The sequence below is a fragment of the Augochlora pura genome, chromosome 5 (genome assembly GCF_028453695.1).
Source record: "Augochlora pura isolate Apur16 chromosome 5, APUR_v2.2.1, whole genome shotgun sequence".
Lineage (NCBI taxonomy): Eukaryota > Metazoa > Arthropoda > Insecta > Hymenoptera > Halictidae > Augochlora > Augochlora pura.
In genome coordinates, this window is record NC_135776.1 from 8,670,024 (window position 1) to 8,687,434 (window position 17,411).

Consider the following 17,411-nt stretch of genomic DNA (forward strand, 5'->3'; position numbering starts at 1 on the left):
CTTTCCATTCGATTTACGTTCTCGTTTGTTTCTATTTTTATTTTACAACTTTATACAGAGAATCTAAAATTATTATTCTTTATTGTATTTTTAGTTATTTCTATTATCGTATTTCTTATTAATATTAATATTTGAATCTTTTAGGGACGATACAAATTTTCCAAAAAGATTGTAAACAGTAAAAATTATTAGAAATAAATTGTTTCTCTTAATAATTTCCGCAAGTTGAAAATAATGTGATAATATATGGAAAAGTTAAATTCTGTAAAAAGTGTAATTAATAATTAGATGATGAATTATAAGCATTTGTAACAAAAAATAGTAGCAAAATTGAAACTGTTATTCATTTTCAATTATTTTCAAGTCGAAATGACAATGCAAACAAAATAAAACTGTTTTCATTAACACATATCATTTGCATTAATATTTAATTATACTTTAATACTTTATTAATACTTGTATGAATTGATATAACGTAGCACAGTCATACAAATTTTAATAATTTCTTCATCCAATTCTGAATTTTGTAGAAATTTTGTATACTTTAAACATACGTCCACCTGCAGTAAACAATTTTTGGCGAAATTTTGCACGCGCCACTTAATTTCGGCAAGTTATTTTTTAAAGCACTGCGAATACTTATATTTATGAAACAGACCGTGCGCCATGATATATGCGAAAACGTCAAATAAAAAGTATGCGAATAAGTAATACGCGAAATTCAAAAATTCCGCGAGATTTTTTTTGGAACCTCGTACTTAAATTTGAAAATAACCAGCGCGCGTATCGGAAATTTGAGTTTCACAGAAGCTCGCGAGCGATTGGATTTGTTTACGATTGGATTACAATGAATAGAAAGTGACGCGTAAACGTGTCATGAAAAATGAACAGAATGCCAATCGAATGTTTGTGTTACTCTACACCTATCAACTGTCTGCTACACTCACTAGTATATTTATGTAGCGCTGAAAAAGAACAAAAATATATTTAAAAATATGACCCCTAAAGCGTCGTTTTATTAGCCTTATTTGTTGCATTTGTTACATGTATGATTATAGACTGCTGATTTTATTTATTTATGGCAAAATTAAGTAATTACCACTGAAAACAATAGAAAAGATGAAAGAATTACGACATATCGATGTATTAATTTTAATCTATAAAAATAATTAAAAGAAGAGCGAATTTGTGCAGTTGTGCAAAATTCAATTCGTCAGAAATGTGACTTTTGTGCATATTATTTAAAATTTTCGTATTATAGAAATTGATTAAGACTTCTCATGTATCTGTCAATGTTATGGAACGCACAGTCAGTCACAAAAATAGAGCTTCGACGATTTTACAGACATTCACTAGTTTCGTACTGATAATTGAATCGATTTTTACAAGAAAGTATTTTATATCTGTCGATAAACATACAGATAAAACGATAGATACGAAGTAGGTTCATATGACAATTATAATAATCGTGGTCATAAATATTATTACAATTTTTAGACATTTTTATATTGTCTGAGCCATCGGTTCTAATTATTATGTAAAAATACTTTCAAAAATATCTCATAAATGCGATTATTCTTCTTTATATTTTATTAGTTATAAAATATAAAAGGTAATATAGTAATACAAAAAAAGTGATGTTTTGTTAAGATGTTGTTCAAACATCGTAGGAAATGTAAACGTTACTTCGAGTCCATAATTATTCACACCATTTGCTATCACGCAATCCTGATTACTTGTTTTTGTTATTCAACATTTGTGCTTCCACTAAATTATCGTTGAACTTTTTAGAAGCTGCATCACTGTAGAATGTAGTACCATTATTTTCTATAACAAATATGCCGAGTCCGAGTCAGGAAATCTCGACTAAGCAACGGGAAACCACAAAAAGCAAGACCATGACTTGGAGACTAGCACGACACAGACGATCAGCGCTGGTGTCCTAGGGTAGGGCTCTACTGTTCTGGTCGATGTCAGTGGTTGAATTTGTGGTAGCAGTGGTTGACCCATATGCTGATTACGAGTGGTTGGTGCCACTTGAGGAAGTCAGAGGGCGAGTTACGTTGAATACAATTTAGTTACCATTCTGTAGGAGCAGCACATTCGGAGAGCGACCTCGTTATTGTGGTTGAAGGTCTTACGGCTCACCTGGAGTGACAGTCTGGCTCTAGAATCCAGAGAGTCTCTCAATTAAAGCTTGAAATCTCTACTTTGCGATACCGTATCCTAATTTTTATTATTAAGTTGGGGAGAAAGAAATCCATTATTTTTACGTGAACTTCAAGACTTTATTTAACATGTTTCCGATTGTCCGATTTAGGTCAAATATGTACCGTTTTGTTCTTTAATTTGTTGCCATTTTAAAGGTACCTTCATAATGCTTCTCTCGTAGAAGTCTTGTAATCGACATTCACAATCTTCTCTCGATGCCAATTTCTTATCACTGAGGAAGTTTTGCAATGCAAGATAAACATGGTAATCGCTTGGTGCCAGGTCTTGACTATATGGTGGATGCATCAAAACGACCCAGCCAAGTTCCTGAATTTTCTGACGAGTCACTATAGACGTATGTGGCCTGACGTTGTCTTAATGTCACACAACATCTCTCCTGTTGGCCAATTCTGGCCGTTTCTGGTCAATCGCTAGCTTCAAACGGTCCAGTTGTTGACAGTAGAGATCCGAATTTAGTGTTTGACCATACGGAAACAACTCATAATAAATGATTCCTTTCCAGTCCAACCAAATGCACAGCAGAACCTTTTTGGCTATTAGTCCTGGTTTGACCACCGTCTGACCTGCTTCACCAGGCTTTGATCATGAACGTTTTCGCACAATGTTGTCGTATGTGATCCATTTCTCATCCCCAATCACCATTCGTTCAAGGAATGGGTCTATTTTATTCCGTCTAGCCAAGACATCACAGATGAAAATTCGAACCATCATGGTTTTTTGTGTTAATTGATGCGGCACCCAAACGTCGAGCTTCTTTTTAAATCCAGCTTTGTGCAAATGGTTTAAAACCGTTTCATGGTCGATCTTTAGCTACCGAGCGATGCTATGGCTGCTAACATGCCGGTCAACTTCGATTAATTCTATGATTTTGTCAACATTTCCTACGACAGGCCTACCTGTACGAGGCGCATCTTTAACATCAAAAATACCTGAACGAAATCGACGAAACCAAAATAGCGCGTAATTGACTGTTATAGTATCGAGACCATAAATACCATTCACAATTTCAACCGCTTGGCTTGCATTTTCACCTTTATCAAAGAAGAATTGTAAAATGTCACGGATTTTCTCTATGTTGACTTCCATTTTTAGCACCCTGTAGCTCGCAACTTAATGCAATAAACAAAAAACAGAAAAAGAAATTTTGTAGTGCGTAATGTCACCTTTCCAACGAGCATAAATCTGAAATTGTTTGATCGATACTTTAACAGATATCGATCACTACAGCCGTCTACCGAAAAAATTATGGACTTTTTTTTCCCCAACCTAATATCATGCATCTTCGTAACTGTAGAATCCTAAATTCGAGGGGATGTCCGTGATATCGAAAAAGTGCAAAACTTGACGCTCTCTGTGGACCTGGAACATGTTTTTCGTGATACCATTTACAGTATTATAAAATTTGAAGTTTTTTCTTCAATTTGAGAATCGAATTATGTCGTCGTGATTTTTTCCCCCAAGGTTACAGCGTTTTAAATGACAAACAAAGCAAATGCTTCGGAGAAAAATTTAGTAAAAGAAAAACTTACTATTGTTAGACATTTTTGAGATATAAAATATATAAAGAAATATAGTCGCCAGCCTAAAGTGTTCTTAATGACTATACAATCATTGTGATACTAAAGACTAGAAAACTAGAAACTAAAAAATATGAGACATTATAATGAACTGTCCTAATTGTAATGAAATATCATTACACATATTGAAGGTAATGGTCCAGCGTTACAGAATCTCAAGTACATGTGTGTTGAGAATCGGAAACAGCAGTATGGTGTAGAAATCCAGGATATGTCTGTTACCACACTACCTTATTCTAATTACTTTATCATTGTAGTAACAATCTTTACAACTAGTTCAAATAAAATAAAAAATCAGTCTTGCATAATGACGAAAGATTTAAAGCAAATAACAAAGTTGAAAGCAACTATTTTGCTCACTCTGATTCAACTATATTATCACAAGATTGCAGGTTTTTGTGCAAAATAAAAACTGTTGCTATTAATTCTAAGATAGGAAAGTTACATTCCCATACATTTCATTTTTCAGTGATTTTACTAAGTTGAAAAGAATAAAACAGTAATTTGTAAATTTTTAAATGATTTCACTATTTTGCTTCTGTCAAATAATCGCTCTTTTTCTTTTAGTATGAATAAAATAAATGAAGTATGCGAATATCGCTAAGAAATTCTTAATGCTCTTAAATCGGGGACAAAATTAGGGGAACAGATGCTATACATATTGCGAGAAAGGAATTGTATTGCGAGGAAAAATATCTGAGACCATGGTAAAAGACTCTTTGCATTTGCTCCTTTTACATCTTATAAGTATAATTACATTCATCGCACTTTAAAATCTGTATAAATACACTACGAACATCAGTTTTGGACGCCTGCCGTCGTAAAATTTCCAGCAATTGCAACATTTCACGCATCTGGTTTTCTTTGTGTTATATATATATATAATATATCATTAAAATGCGAGCAAAAAAAAAACATTTTCATCTTTTACTGTACCTACGCATGCCATCTTTACTTATATTTACAACGATTTCATGAATACAGTACGTCAAAATTTCGTATCGTAGCTGCTTGCACGTAAAATGTTCAATCAGACTGATCTATAAACTTTCTTCATTGGTTTCGCATCGTTTCAAAATACAAGATTGACATATACATCGATTTTTTCTTCAGCAGTGGTTATACCATTCAGATTGTTTAATAAAAAATATTGAAAATCATTACGAATTATTCGGAATATTCGTAACGTGACTTTAAATTAACACTATTATGCAAGGTATATATGATCATTATTTATAAATAAAAACATCATAGAATATAATAGAAACTACCAAATAGAACAACGACTAACAAAGTACATACAATTTCAATAATTGTTTATTTTAATTGATCGTTTGTGCTTGCAACTGCTTCAGCTTCGTTTGATATATCGTGTAGATGGTTCAAAAATATCGATACATGATAAATCTATTTTCGTACTTTTGTTTAAACTTATAACTAAGGGGAACAACGCTTCCTAGCTCGCAAGCTCTCATAATTCCACTTAAAAACTATGCGATGTTCACTGTAGAAACAGCAACATATTTTGGCAGCTTTGTATTGTATTTGGAAGAGAACTGCTTTTTCAACTACTCAAAATTTTCTTCGGAAATATAATGCTCGTTTGCAACCATTCATTTCCCGCGGGTGTAAATATATTTTGTGCAACTTTCCAATTCACGAACACGATTCTGGGAAATACAAAATCTGACTTTAAGAATGTCACTATCAATGCATATTGTGCTAACGTTTCTTAAAATATCGTATAATTTGATTTACAAGTAAACTATTTAAGACGTCAGAGTTTTAAAAGCGGTTTATCTGTTCAACGTAAATACGTTGCTCTAAATAGTTTAATTGAAAAACACGTGAAAGGGTAAAACCTTCAAAAAAATATTTAATGAGAAAAGATATTTTATACGAGAAAAATTACGAAATTTACATTATATATATAAAACTTTGAAGGCAATCCATGTGTGTCAGGTTTTATAAAATTGTATCCGCAGCTAAGAATGCCATTTTCATGGAACTTTTTGTTGTAACAATTTACTAGAATGTTGAAATAAAAGACACAGATTTCGATCTGAAGTTTCGTACAGTTCATCGAACGAAATTTCTTGATACATATTTTTAATTTCAGATGGATCTCTGTTAGCGTATAAATGTTTCATCGTTCTCGATTTAAAGAAATTATTAATCTAACGTTTTCATGAAAATCTGCTATTCAGCATGAAGTGAAACGTTTTAAGTCGTAAGGCATTTGTCAAAGCACGGTAACTTCGACGTTGGACTAAAAACTATAAATGTTCAATTTTCCGTTATTCTTCAATTGACAATTATTTTCTGTTTCCTTGAAGCTGTGAATGGTCTCCTCGAATTTTTAATAAAAAGCAGTTTGTATACTAGTGACTTTAAATTAAATACTAGCAAAATGATTCATGCGAAGCAATGACGAAGGATAATGACTAAGAATCGATTGAAATAAAAAATATATATTACATAACAATGTCACAGAACTGTTTGAGCAAGTGAATACACAACGCGATGAAAGTTTTAATGCGGTAGACTGACTGTATGCAATATTCTTTTAGAATTTGATCAAGAGCCACACCTTTGTTTAATTAAACAGCTATCCACTGTCTCCTGTGATTTTCTCTAGATAGTTTTTGTTCACTTTTAACATTCACAAGGCAGTGTATAATTTTCTTCACTTTCTCATGTTGTAGATAATATTACCGAATCTTTAACAAATAGAAGACAATTATTAAGATACACGCATGTGTAAAAGCAAAGAGAAGATAAAACTATATTTTTCGAAAGACGCTTTCCTTATACTTCTACATTTGTAATGCCATGAAATTTCAACGTAAAAGATCCATGAAATTTCAACCATCGATTAAAACTAAATTATGTACAATTTCTATTTTCTACGCGTTCTTAAACCAGTAAAATTTATCCATATACAAATAGTAACGACATCCAGCGACTATCAATTAAACAAAACGTACTCTTGTCTCAAGAATGTATACAACGACATGATTTCAGAGATGTTCCAGTCTCTGGAAAGACCTTACTCGAGGAGAACCTTATTCGAATGTCAAAACTAGATCGTCCCCTTCTAATCTCATTCCCTGAGAAACATCGAGGCTCTTGATCTTTCCAGCTCTCGGCGCCTGCACCACCATCTCCATTTTCATGGCCGACAGGACGATCAACGGTGCTCCTTTCTCCACCGTGTCGCCAACTTTCACCCTGATGTCGATTATAGTGCCGGGCATCGGTGCTCCAACTTGGTTCTTGTTCGATTTGTCAGCTTTCGGGTGAACGTGAATTTCCTAGCAAAGAAAATCATTTCATTGAAAATCCGCCAAATTTTATACTTATTTTCACGCTTTGAACGAAACATGATCTCTCACCTTGACGGCTTCCTTATCCTTGATAAATACAGATCTGAGCTGGCCGTTCATCTCGAAGAACACCTCGCGTTCGCCGCTCGGCGTGAGATCCTCTGCTACGGCGAGCGTCTTGAAAGCCAACGTTTTACCCTTCTCGATCGTCACGTCGAACTCTTCCCCGACCTTCGGCCCCGTCAGGAAGATTCTGGTTTCCAATTTGTCCACCGGACCGTATTGTTCCTTAAACTTTAAGAAGTCGTTCGTTACTTCGGGATAGAGGGCCGCCGACATTACGTCTCTATTCGTGACGGTTGGATGAGATTCTTTCAGTGACGCTGTCAAGGCGTCGAAGTCGAAAGGTGCGAAACTTTCTCCAGGTCTGCCCTTTATCCTTGGCATGTCTTTCAGAACCTTCGACCTGGAACCATAAAGTGGTGGTTGCTTTATAAGGAATTTTAAAGTAATGCGTTTTCTATAGATAGCTTTGCAAACTTATAGCTTTGAAAATTTGTAGCTTTACAGACTTATAGTTTTACTTTAGTTGTAAAATATATTCTTGTGAAAGACTACTTTACAGACAATATATTAGGGTGTCCCATATGCTCCATGAGTATCTTGCAAGTAAGTCTGAACTGTTTTGGAAAGAGGACATAATTAGGCTTCCTGACAATGAAAGAGTGTAATAGAGCAGAATGGTTCATATATAACACAATAAATCAATCATAAACAACAAATATCGTTTATCAATTTCGCATAAAAAAGGAAGGAACCTATGGAACACCCTAATATTTTTGTTAAAGGCTGCTTTAAAGATAATTGTAAAATATATTATAGCTATCAATTGTCCCAAAAACGATTGCAATATATACTTAAAAATACTTTACGATCAATTATAAAATATAACTGGTCCACTAAAATATAATTGTCCCAGAAACGATTATAAAATATAACTGGTCCACTAAAATATAATTGTCCCAGAAACGATTATAAAATATACTTAAAGAATGCTTTATGATCAATTGTGAAATATAACTCGTGCCGAATATTGCCATGTAAACAGTTGTAAAATAGTATACTTTTGTGGAAAATGGATTTACAATAAAATTTAATTCCATTACACAAATGCATATATTGGTTTCTAACGTTATGCAAACAATGAAGTATTATTATTCGGCACTTTTAAATGTATTTTACAGTGTGCGATAGACAATTGATACTTTTGCACCTACTTAATCATAAAATCACAAAATTCAGAACGCAAAAGGGGGTACAAAAAATTAAATACAAAATACAATTTTGGTCAGTTTGGAGGGCTATTTAAAAATTAGCAATATAAACAATATAAACAGTATGTCAAACGTATTCAAATTTTATTTCCAGTGTTTTTATCATTCTGTTCGAAATCATCTCTCTGATATTATAATACTTGTGCTAGGAAAATCTTCGTCCGTCTCAATATTTTGCCATAACTCATTAAAATGCTTTATTTACGAAACCGCAAGCGTCACCTCGCGAAATAGAAGAAAAATCATGCCTAATGCATGACCATACGTGAAAAATACAGGCCTCCATTTACAAGTTCCAACATAACTCTCATAGGACGTTTCAAGACCACTGGAAAGTCAAATGAAGTGGAATATTTCAATTCCTCAATATTCATATTTCTCAGCGCACGCGAGCGTTCTGAGTTGAACCAGCTGCATTACACAGTGGGCCGCATTATTATTCGGACACCATCGTATTTGAGAAATTTTTACTCCGTATCTTTACTGTTTGTTGAGTTAATGAGTTTATAGATTTTTAATAAGTCAGAACATTTACTTTAGATTCTACAAACATAAGTTTAATTTATATAATTTGAGTAGTTTTATTGTTAATTGATATTAGATGAACTAGTGCTTAATTTTGACGTCGCAAAAATATTGACATTACCTAAGCGGCTCTGGGAATCCTCCATAAGGCTCGCCAATGGCACCCTGGAAGAACTCGACCACCGATTTCGGCAACGACAGCTCTTCAGCCTTGTTTCTCACGTCGTCGGCCGTGAGCTTATTCTGCACCATGAACTGGGCGAGGTCGCCGACAACCTTCGAACTCGGGGTAACTTTGATGATGTCTCCGAGCAACAAATTCGCCTCCCTGTACGCCTTCTTGACGTCTTCGAAGAATGCGCCAAGTCCAAGGGAATAAGCCTGGAACTGCAGGTTCGTGTACTGGCCGCCGGGGATTTCGTTCAAGTAGACATCCGCGTTCCCGGATTTCATGGTTGTCGTGCATTCGAACGGCGCGTACAATGTCCTCGTTTGCTCCCAGTAGGCGGAATACTCCGAAACGTCTCTGAGATCGAACTTAGTGTCGTATGGCGTTCCTGTGGGGGCATGGAAATACAGTTAAACATGGGGTACGCATTAATTGCTACTCTTGTTAACTCCTCTTCACTATTTGCATTCGAAAAATTTACATAGATAGCAATAAGGACAATATATTTATTCGGGAAGTAGTTAATGCTATAAATAATGCTACAAATAAAGTGTAAAAGGATATAATTATATTGCAAAGAATTGCTGTATTTGAGTAAAAGCTGAATATATAATATTGGTTACTAATGTGTCGAATTTTACTAACTTGTATCTAAATATTATTAATAAAATTGTATCGGTACAGATTTTTTTTTAAGGAGCTTCAAAAAATTCTATAATTACTGGATACACAGAATAATATAGATTTTTAAGGATATTTGAATTCACTGAAAGCTTTACTACTAGTTCAAGATATATTATTAAATTAAATCAGTTCTAAGTTGAATAGAAGCTGTTCTTATAGTTGCGAATGGTAAATAGCAATTAAAATTATACAGTAATTGTAAGACAGAAATTGATTATACAATTTTAACAGATTTGCTACCAGTCACCACATACACTGGCAGCCATATATGTAAAATCATTTAAAAAACGGTATAATTTTTTGCAAACTGCACCGAATGACTTGCAATGTTATTTGAATGATAAACTCCTTTATTCGAGCATATATTATAATTGAATAATTGTGCGGCGTTTAAATAAATTAAGTCGTCTTACACAGAAAATTTTTCAATTATCTGCAAATATGTAAATAACTACCAAAACAATGAAGTTTTCCTTCTGCTCACAACAAATTCTGTATTTTATATTTTATATTTTGAAAATAATAAATAATATTTTAATTACCAAGATTTTATTTTGAATCGCTCGCAACCCCAGCATGTCAATTATGTCAAAAAATGAAAAAGTGGTCGTTTTAGGGTTAATAACGTTTAAATTATAATATTATAATTATAATATTAGCAAACTATATAATATTATAATTATAATATAATCGTTTAGCAAATTACAGAGACAATACTGTATCACAAAGCAACACAATAGAATTTACAAGGTTTTGTATCCTCGACCCGGTTAAGTTTAACTCTCAGAAGACCCATAGAAGACTCACCATCAAGTGCTGCAACTATGGCGCCCATGGAAGGTTGACTGGTCATTCCAGACATACTGTCAACAGCTACGTCGACGACATCCGCCCCGCTTTCGGCGCAAGCTAACATGGACGCTACTCCGGCCGCGGCGGTGTCATGCGTGTGAATGTGCATAGGTATGTCAGGATGCTTCTGTCTGATCGCGTCGATCAGCATTCTGGCTGCCTTCGGTTTCAATAATCCTGCCATGTCCTTGATCGCCAGAACGTGGGTACCACCCTTGACCAGCTCGTCAGCCAAGTCGGTATAGTACTTCAGATTATACTTCGTCTTATTCGGGTCGCTCACGTCTCCCGTGTACGAGATCGCTGCTTCGACGATTCCACCGGCCTTTCCAGCTGCATCCATACCTGGAAAAATTTATTTATTCATCAGTGTTTGTACTACTTATTTATTCTTAACATTTTACCGACCAGACAGTCGTTCGGTCGTGAACACTTCTGTTATTATAAGATATATTAAATCTATTAACACTTTTATATTTCCATAACATTGACATTGATCGATACTTATTTTATTTTTAATTTAGTTATTTCATTCATCGAGAAAGGTATCTAATGTTTAAAAAATTATATAATGATATTGGAGCTCATAGTAGCTGAATGTAAAATTTTAGTGTCTATTGTATATTGTATATTCATGGCGAAAGGTATTTAATGTTTAAAAAATTTTAATTTCAATTTTTAAATATTAATGATAGATGGGCGAAATTTAATTGTAATTTAAGAGATTTGAATAACGCGCGTATTTAGTAGATTATATTCTAAATATTTACAACGAGTTTTACACGATATTATAGGGCAAGAGGTTAAGATCGTATCTACTTCTTAAACTACTTCTTTAATAACAATAAAAACTGCTGTACAATTAAATGTATAAAAATTGTCAATATATTCAGCGATTTAACGAGATGAAATGAATAAAGCAGTAGTTCATAGATTTTGAAATAATTATGCCAAAACTATTTTTACGAATTTATTCGCCAGTCCAATAGAAACAAACTAGTACAAGCTACCGAGACCATACGATTCAAGGTACAAGTTACTTTCATCTAAAACAGTTCATTTGACTTACCAACAAGCAGATTCGGTAGATAGTTCAAAGAGTCGAACACCCTGAAGATATCCATTCCGGTTTTCACAGCCAGCTCGCAGAACTTGTAGACAACGTTGTCCGGGTAATTAGTATACCCAACAGCGCTGGCGCCTCTTAAAAGCATTTGGAAGGGGATGTTCGGTATGGCCGCCCTCATGTCCTCCAATCGTTCCCACGGGCACTCGTGAAGGAACCTGAGCGCGACGTCGAAGGTAGCGCCGCCCCAGTTTTCCAGGGAATAGAGATTGTTGAACTTCTGGGCGACGAACGGCGAGATCATGAGAAGATCGTGCGATCTCACGCGAGTGGCGAGGAGGGATTGATGAGCGTCGCGGAAGGTGGTGTCCATCAACAGCAAACCTTTGTGTTTCCTGATGGCTTTGGCGAACGCCTCCGGACCTTGTTCCTTGTAGATGTGACGGAAACCCTTCGGTGGTTCCTTAACGTCTGAAATATCGGTTGCAGTTTTTTTTAAACGTGTTACAGACGGTTCGAGGAAGCTTCGACGTGCAGTTGTTAGTCAGACAGGTATAATATTAAACGCCACACAGACCAGGTAAGAAGTGAAAGCAACCTGATGTTGATTTGGAATGATTTCCAACGTCGTTTAGGAGAAAGAAATTGACAATAAGCACCAACGATCGAGGAAGTAGAAATTGAGACGGAAGCGTTTGCGATTGTTATGTTACCTCCTATTAAGCAAAACCGTGCTTTTAAGTGATTTTGTGCAGAAATCTACGAGTACAGTAAATTGTTGCCAATCATTCGCAACTTTTAAACAAAAATTAAAAATCTGGGTTGAGGAGATACGATTATTCGATCGGTGACTATAAAAACCAGGCGCGAGGCTTAAATAACTGTATCTTCTCTTTCCAAATTGTACATTTTTGTTTAGAAACTGAGAGATGATTAGAGAGACTTTACTGTAATTCAAATATCGATGCTATTACAGTCGATAAATTTATCAATTAACAATCATAAAACATTACTGACTCATTTATTATTATGCACACAACGTTCTCAATGTTTCACTTGTAACTATTGTACTGTAAGTAACCATTGTATCGCCATATTTTATACTTTCTTTAAGTTCATTGTTTTGTTAAATTTTTCGAATGATTTGCAGGATGAGTCAATAATGTTTTCCATCTGAAAAGAACGCATCACTTATTTAATTGTTCCTGTGTGAGACACGGTTGATCTGATATGCTCCAAATACGTAGCAATTGCGTGTGACAAATGATTCTTAATAAATATTTCAATTAATAATTGGAGAATTGCGCAGATTTTGTAGCATACGTTACTCGTTTTCGTTAACTGTTTTGTCAATTAGATTGTCTGCGAAATTTAATCTGCTTCGCAGTGATCATGCGAATATCCGCATTTTCCATGGTTTTAATTTTTGATTTTGATTTTTTGTTTGATTCGCGTCTTCGGGACGAAACACATAGACTTATGTGATTCTGAATACAAATAATATATAATATAGAATTTCTCTTGATCGAGGTCTCTAAAAATAGCAAATTTATTTTGAAGTTATTCACGATTAAAATTTAAAATGTCTGGCAACGCATAAATATAGCATATTTCATTATCAAATTTTATCAGTTTAATTTCTGAAAAGATATATAAAGTACAAAATATATGCGTGCATCATTATACATATTGTTTACAAATTATAATATTCTCTCGCCCTCCTTCATTTTTTTCTGCATAGGTATCATTTAAATAAAAAACGTTGATTAGTAATTGCATAAATATTTTCTTCTAGACAAAATGACAGCACACGTGCTACTCTTGATTTGTCACGTTGTAATTATAATTAAGGAAGCGTGAAAGTTCGTAGTGGTAAACAAATATGGTATGATCAACTTTTTTAAACAGATATAGTTTGATAAACCTTTTCAATGGTATGTGAATATGGTATGGTAAATCTTTTAATTGCATATAAATACAGTATGATGAACTTTATAATTGTTTATATTTTATTATACATAGGTATTGCATTTCGGGATTTTATTATAGCAAATAATATTTTGTTGTAGCTTACTACTATATAGGTATTGCATTTCGAGATTTTATTATAACAAATAAGATTTTGTTGTAGCTTACTACTATATTTAAAGATTGCATTATAGCTGAATACTGCATTTAGAGATCCTGTTATAGTATATAAATAATAGAAAATAAATAAATAATGAAGTATATTATATAAACTTTCATTATAGTTAAACACAGCAATTAGAGATTTTGTTGTAGCTGATTAGAATTATACAACCTATTATAATTAACAAGACAAAAAGAGTAACTAATAAATATTGTATAATTAACATTAAATTGTACCAATTCCCTATAATTACTAATTATAGTCTACTAGTAAAAATTATTGAATATAAGTTATTAATAATATCAAATAAATTCTTGAAACCTATTAAAGAACGATGGCTAATGACCATATAGAATGTGACTAACAAATAATTCACTACGTGGTCACAGCACCGATCAAATAACAAATTAAATTAATAATAATATAATAAATAAATATAGAACAACGTATTCGAAATACGATATAATATGATACAATCTATAAAGATAGCACGAAAAAGAAATAGTGGTGTCATAGCAAATAAATAATCATAAATCAAACACTAAAAATTCATATTAATTTCCCTTAAAAAAAGTATTGCAATGAATTTAAATGCCAATTCAAGAACAAATATGAAACAAATATAAATAAAACGTTGATCAACTGTACCCGTTCTACGCAGTATTTTGCACGATAACGAGGTTTCCTGATCTCAACAATATACATATTTACAATCCCTTAAAGTCAAATGACAAAACAAAATATAATAAACATGTAGAAAATATAGTACATAGTCAGCATACCTGGTAGGTCTGCGTCAGAGTTCTCGTCAGCAGCTGCAAGCTTAGCAAAGTCTAAAAAAATGGCCAAACGAAAAGATAAAAGCATGCGATAAACAATGAGGTATAATTTCTAAAAAGGTCATTAATATTTAGCGAAGAGTTATTCAACAACAAAGAATAAAAAGGTGCTAGAAAGATAACACTCTAAACTGGAATCCTCTAGCCGGAAAACTGTTACGAAATTAATGCGTACAAAGAAAATGCTCAAGTATAGTCCTCGCGCGATAAGAAGCCATCTTTGTGTATAGTTGCATCCCCTTCCTAGCTGCTCTACTGCCGCTGGTTCTCCCCCCTACCAGCTGCGGCAGTGGAGGGGAGCTAGCAGTGGGGGAAACGTAAACGCAAAGGTGTCTCTTTGTCGCGAGAAGACTATAGGAACAGTTTCAGTTGGATTGTACCCCTCGACGAGAACATATAAAGTAAAATGAAACATAAAAACATAAAATACCATGCCAGATTGTATAAAATAGATAAATGATAATTTTGTGTCTGTGCCAGGAATGTAAAATTAAATTGTGCAGAAATATAGTGCAACATAAAATGTTGTCTAGTGAAAACCCACTACAGTTGTCGATGTACCCAGCAGGAAAGCGTGAGAAGTTACTTGACTAATTGGAAGGTAATTGGTTGTTTACTACCTTTTCTATTTCAAGTGTAGAGTGATAAATACCTTTACAGTGAATCGATCTATCTCGTTGCATAATTACTAATCTTAAAATGAGTGGTGCACACTAGAACGAAGTGATAAACAAAAGTTAAACCGAAGGTCAAATTAGGTATTTAATACTCGACAAAATTCTATGGGTAACCTAACGTTGTAAAGCTACAAGAAATAATATTTATGTCTATTTTAATTCTACAGGGTGAAGTCGACTTAACATGTAATCAGTTTAATAATTAATCAAGAATACTTCTAGCAAATTCTATGACTACGTTGTTTTTGTTCCTATTATTATTTTGTAATTGTTATTTAAAATTTGTCGCGTTAATTTCTTTAAGAATATTGCATAATTGTTAGATTTTTGAACGTTTATTTTGATTTGTTAAGTTTCTCTATTTCCTATATTTTTAAACGATTTTGAAAAAGGGTGTCTGTATTGTTGACGATTATAACGAATAAATAATAATATTATTCAGACAAATTTCGAAAATTGATAATTGTTTATAAGTAAAAAGATGTGAAAAGTAAATGCACTTTTTCAATAAATTTCACGCCATATTATAACATTTTATTCCATAATTATTTAAGAATTATGGTCATTTTTCTTTATGGAGATATTTACTCTATCATGGTAAAATCAATGTCTATCTTTGTTACCGATGGTAAAACAGGGACGAATCAATCTTTATTGTTAATGAAAATAACGAGAATAATACAAAACATTCTCCCTTTACAATTCTTTGCAGCTATTGTAAATCATTTAGATTTGAGTTTAATGCACACTATAATTATTTTTTATCCTTTTTATAAATTATAAATGAATACTTCCTGTTTACAATGTGAACAATGATATCTTTTTTATTTGATATTTTTACGTTTACCTTTACGTTTAGTAGACAACCATAGTGAAGAACTTTATGTAATGTGAAAACTGTCTACATCTTTTACAAGAAACAAAAGCCTCATAAGAGTTGTTGCTAATCAATAATAATTTTAATATACTGAGAGTAATATGTTGGTATTCTTTAATTTTTCTAATCTTTCTATTCCCTCAAATTACAGTTGCTCATTTTGATTTTTCTACTGCTCCAAATTACATTTGCTTATTTTGATTTTTCTATTTCTCCAAATTATACTTGCTCATTTTGATTTCTTTTACTCCTCCAAATTATACCCACTCATTTTAATTTTTCTATTGCTCTAAATTACACTTGCTCATTTTGATTTTTCTTTTTCTACAAATTATACTTGCTCATTTTGATTTCTTTTACTGCTCCAAATTATACCCACGCAATCTGATTTTTCTATTTCTCCAAATTACAGTTGCTCATTTTGATCTTTCTACCATTTCAAACTTAGACTTGTTTATATTGATCGCATTTCGTCAAATAAATAGCACTACAGATAAGATAAGTATTTAAATTTTTTTAAGACAATAGGTAAGATATTTTATACATAAAACTACAGATAAGATACACAATATCTGGTAAACAAGTAATTGCTAAACACATCAAGAACTAAAGATATCTACCGGAGAGTAAACAGATCTATTTGTAAGCAATCAGCTCTGTACATTTCTTATCGAATAAGTTGTGTAAGATTCTGTTGACCTAGTATTTATTTGCAGATTTTTCAGCCGTTCAGTTCACATTTGAGCAATTGAAAATAATTATTTACAGAACAAGAATTATTTAAATAGAGCAAGCATTATTAATTCAGATGATTCATATTTTATTACTTTAATGGAGAATCTAACTGCACTAAGATTGTAGCTCAAGGTAGCAAAAAAATTTGTCCATAATATTAAGTGTATGTTCACCTCTGATTCTACTATTTCATATGGGAATGAACTTTTCGCTGTTTTATTTGCCCCTAATTTACATACACCACAGAGATATGTTTAAATAGCAAACTACTCGAAACAGGTCACCTGAATAACTTGGCTACCAATAGTAATAAAAAAAGCTGCATCGGGCCAAAGTCGCTTGGTTCAAGATGGACATAATGTCATGTATATAGCCTTTTTGCGAGTA

The 17,411-nt window shown here is 33.1% G+C and overlaps 1 protein-coding gene across 3 annotated transcripts in view; it reads right to left on the reverse strand.

Moving 5' to 3' along the window:
• Positions 1-4,512: 4,512 nt before the first annotated feature.
• Positions 4,513-17,411, reverse strand: part of Pcb (Pyruvate carboxylase) — a 69,804-nt gene continuing 56,905 nt past the window's right edge. For 2 of the 3 annotated variants that reach the window (XM_078181214.1, XM_078181215.1), the window contains exons 9-14: positions 14,679-14,729; positions 11,769-12,236; positions 10,655-11,044; positions 9,116-9,551; positions 7,205-7,601; positions 4,513-7,123 (exon numbers count right to left, since the gene is read on the reverse strand). In XM_078181214.1, coding sequence (XP_078037340.1) covers positions 6,875-7,123; positions 7,205-7,601; positions 9,116-9,551; positions 10,655-11,044; positions 11,769-12,236; positions 14,679-14,729 — 1,991 coding nt within the window. In that variant the 3' untranslated portion in view covers positions 4,513-6,874. The remainder of the gene's footprint in view (positions 7,124-7,204; positions 7,602-9,115; positions 9,552-10,654; positions 11,045-11,768; positions 12,237-14,678; positions 14,730-17,411) is intronic. The other variant, XM_078181216.1, reaches the window with a different exon arrangement.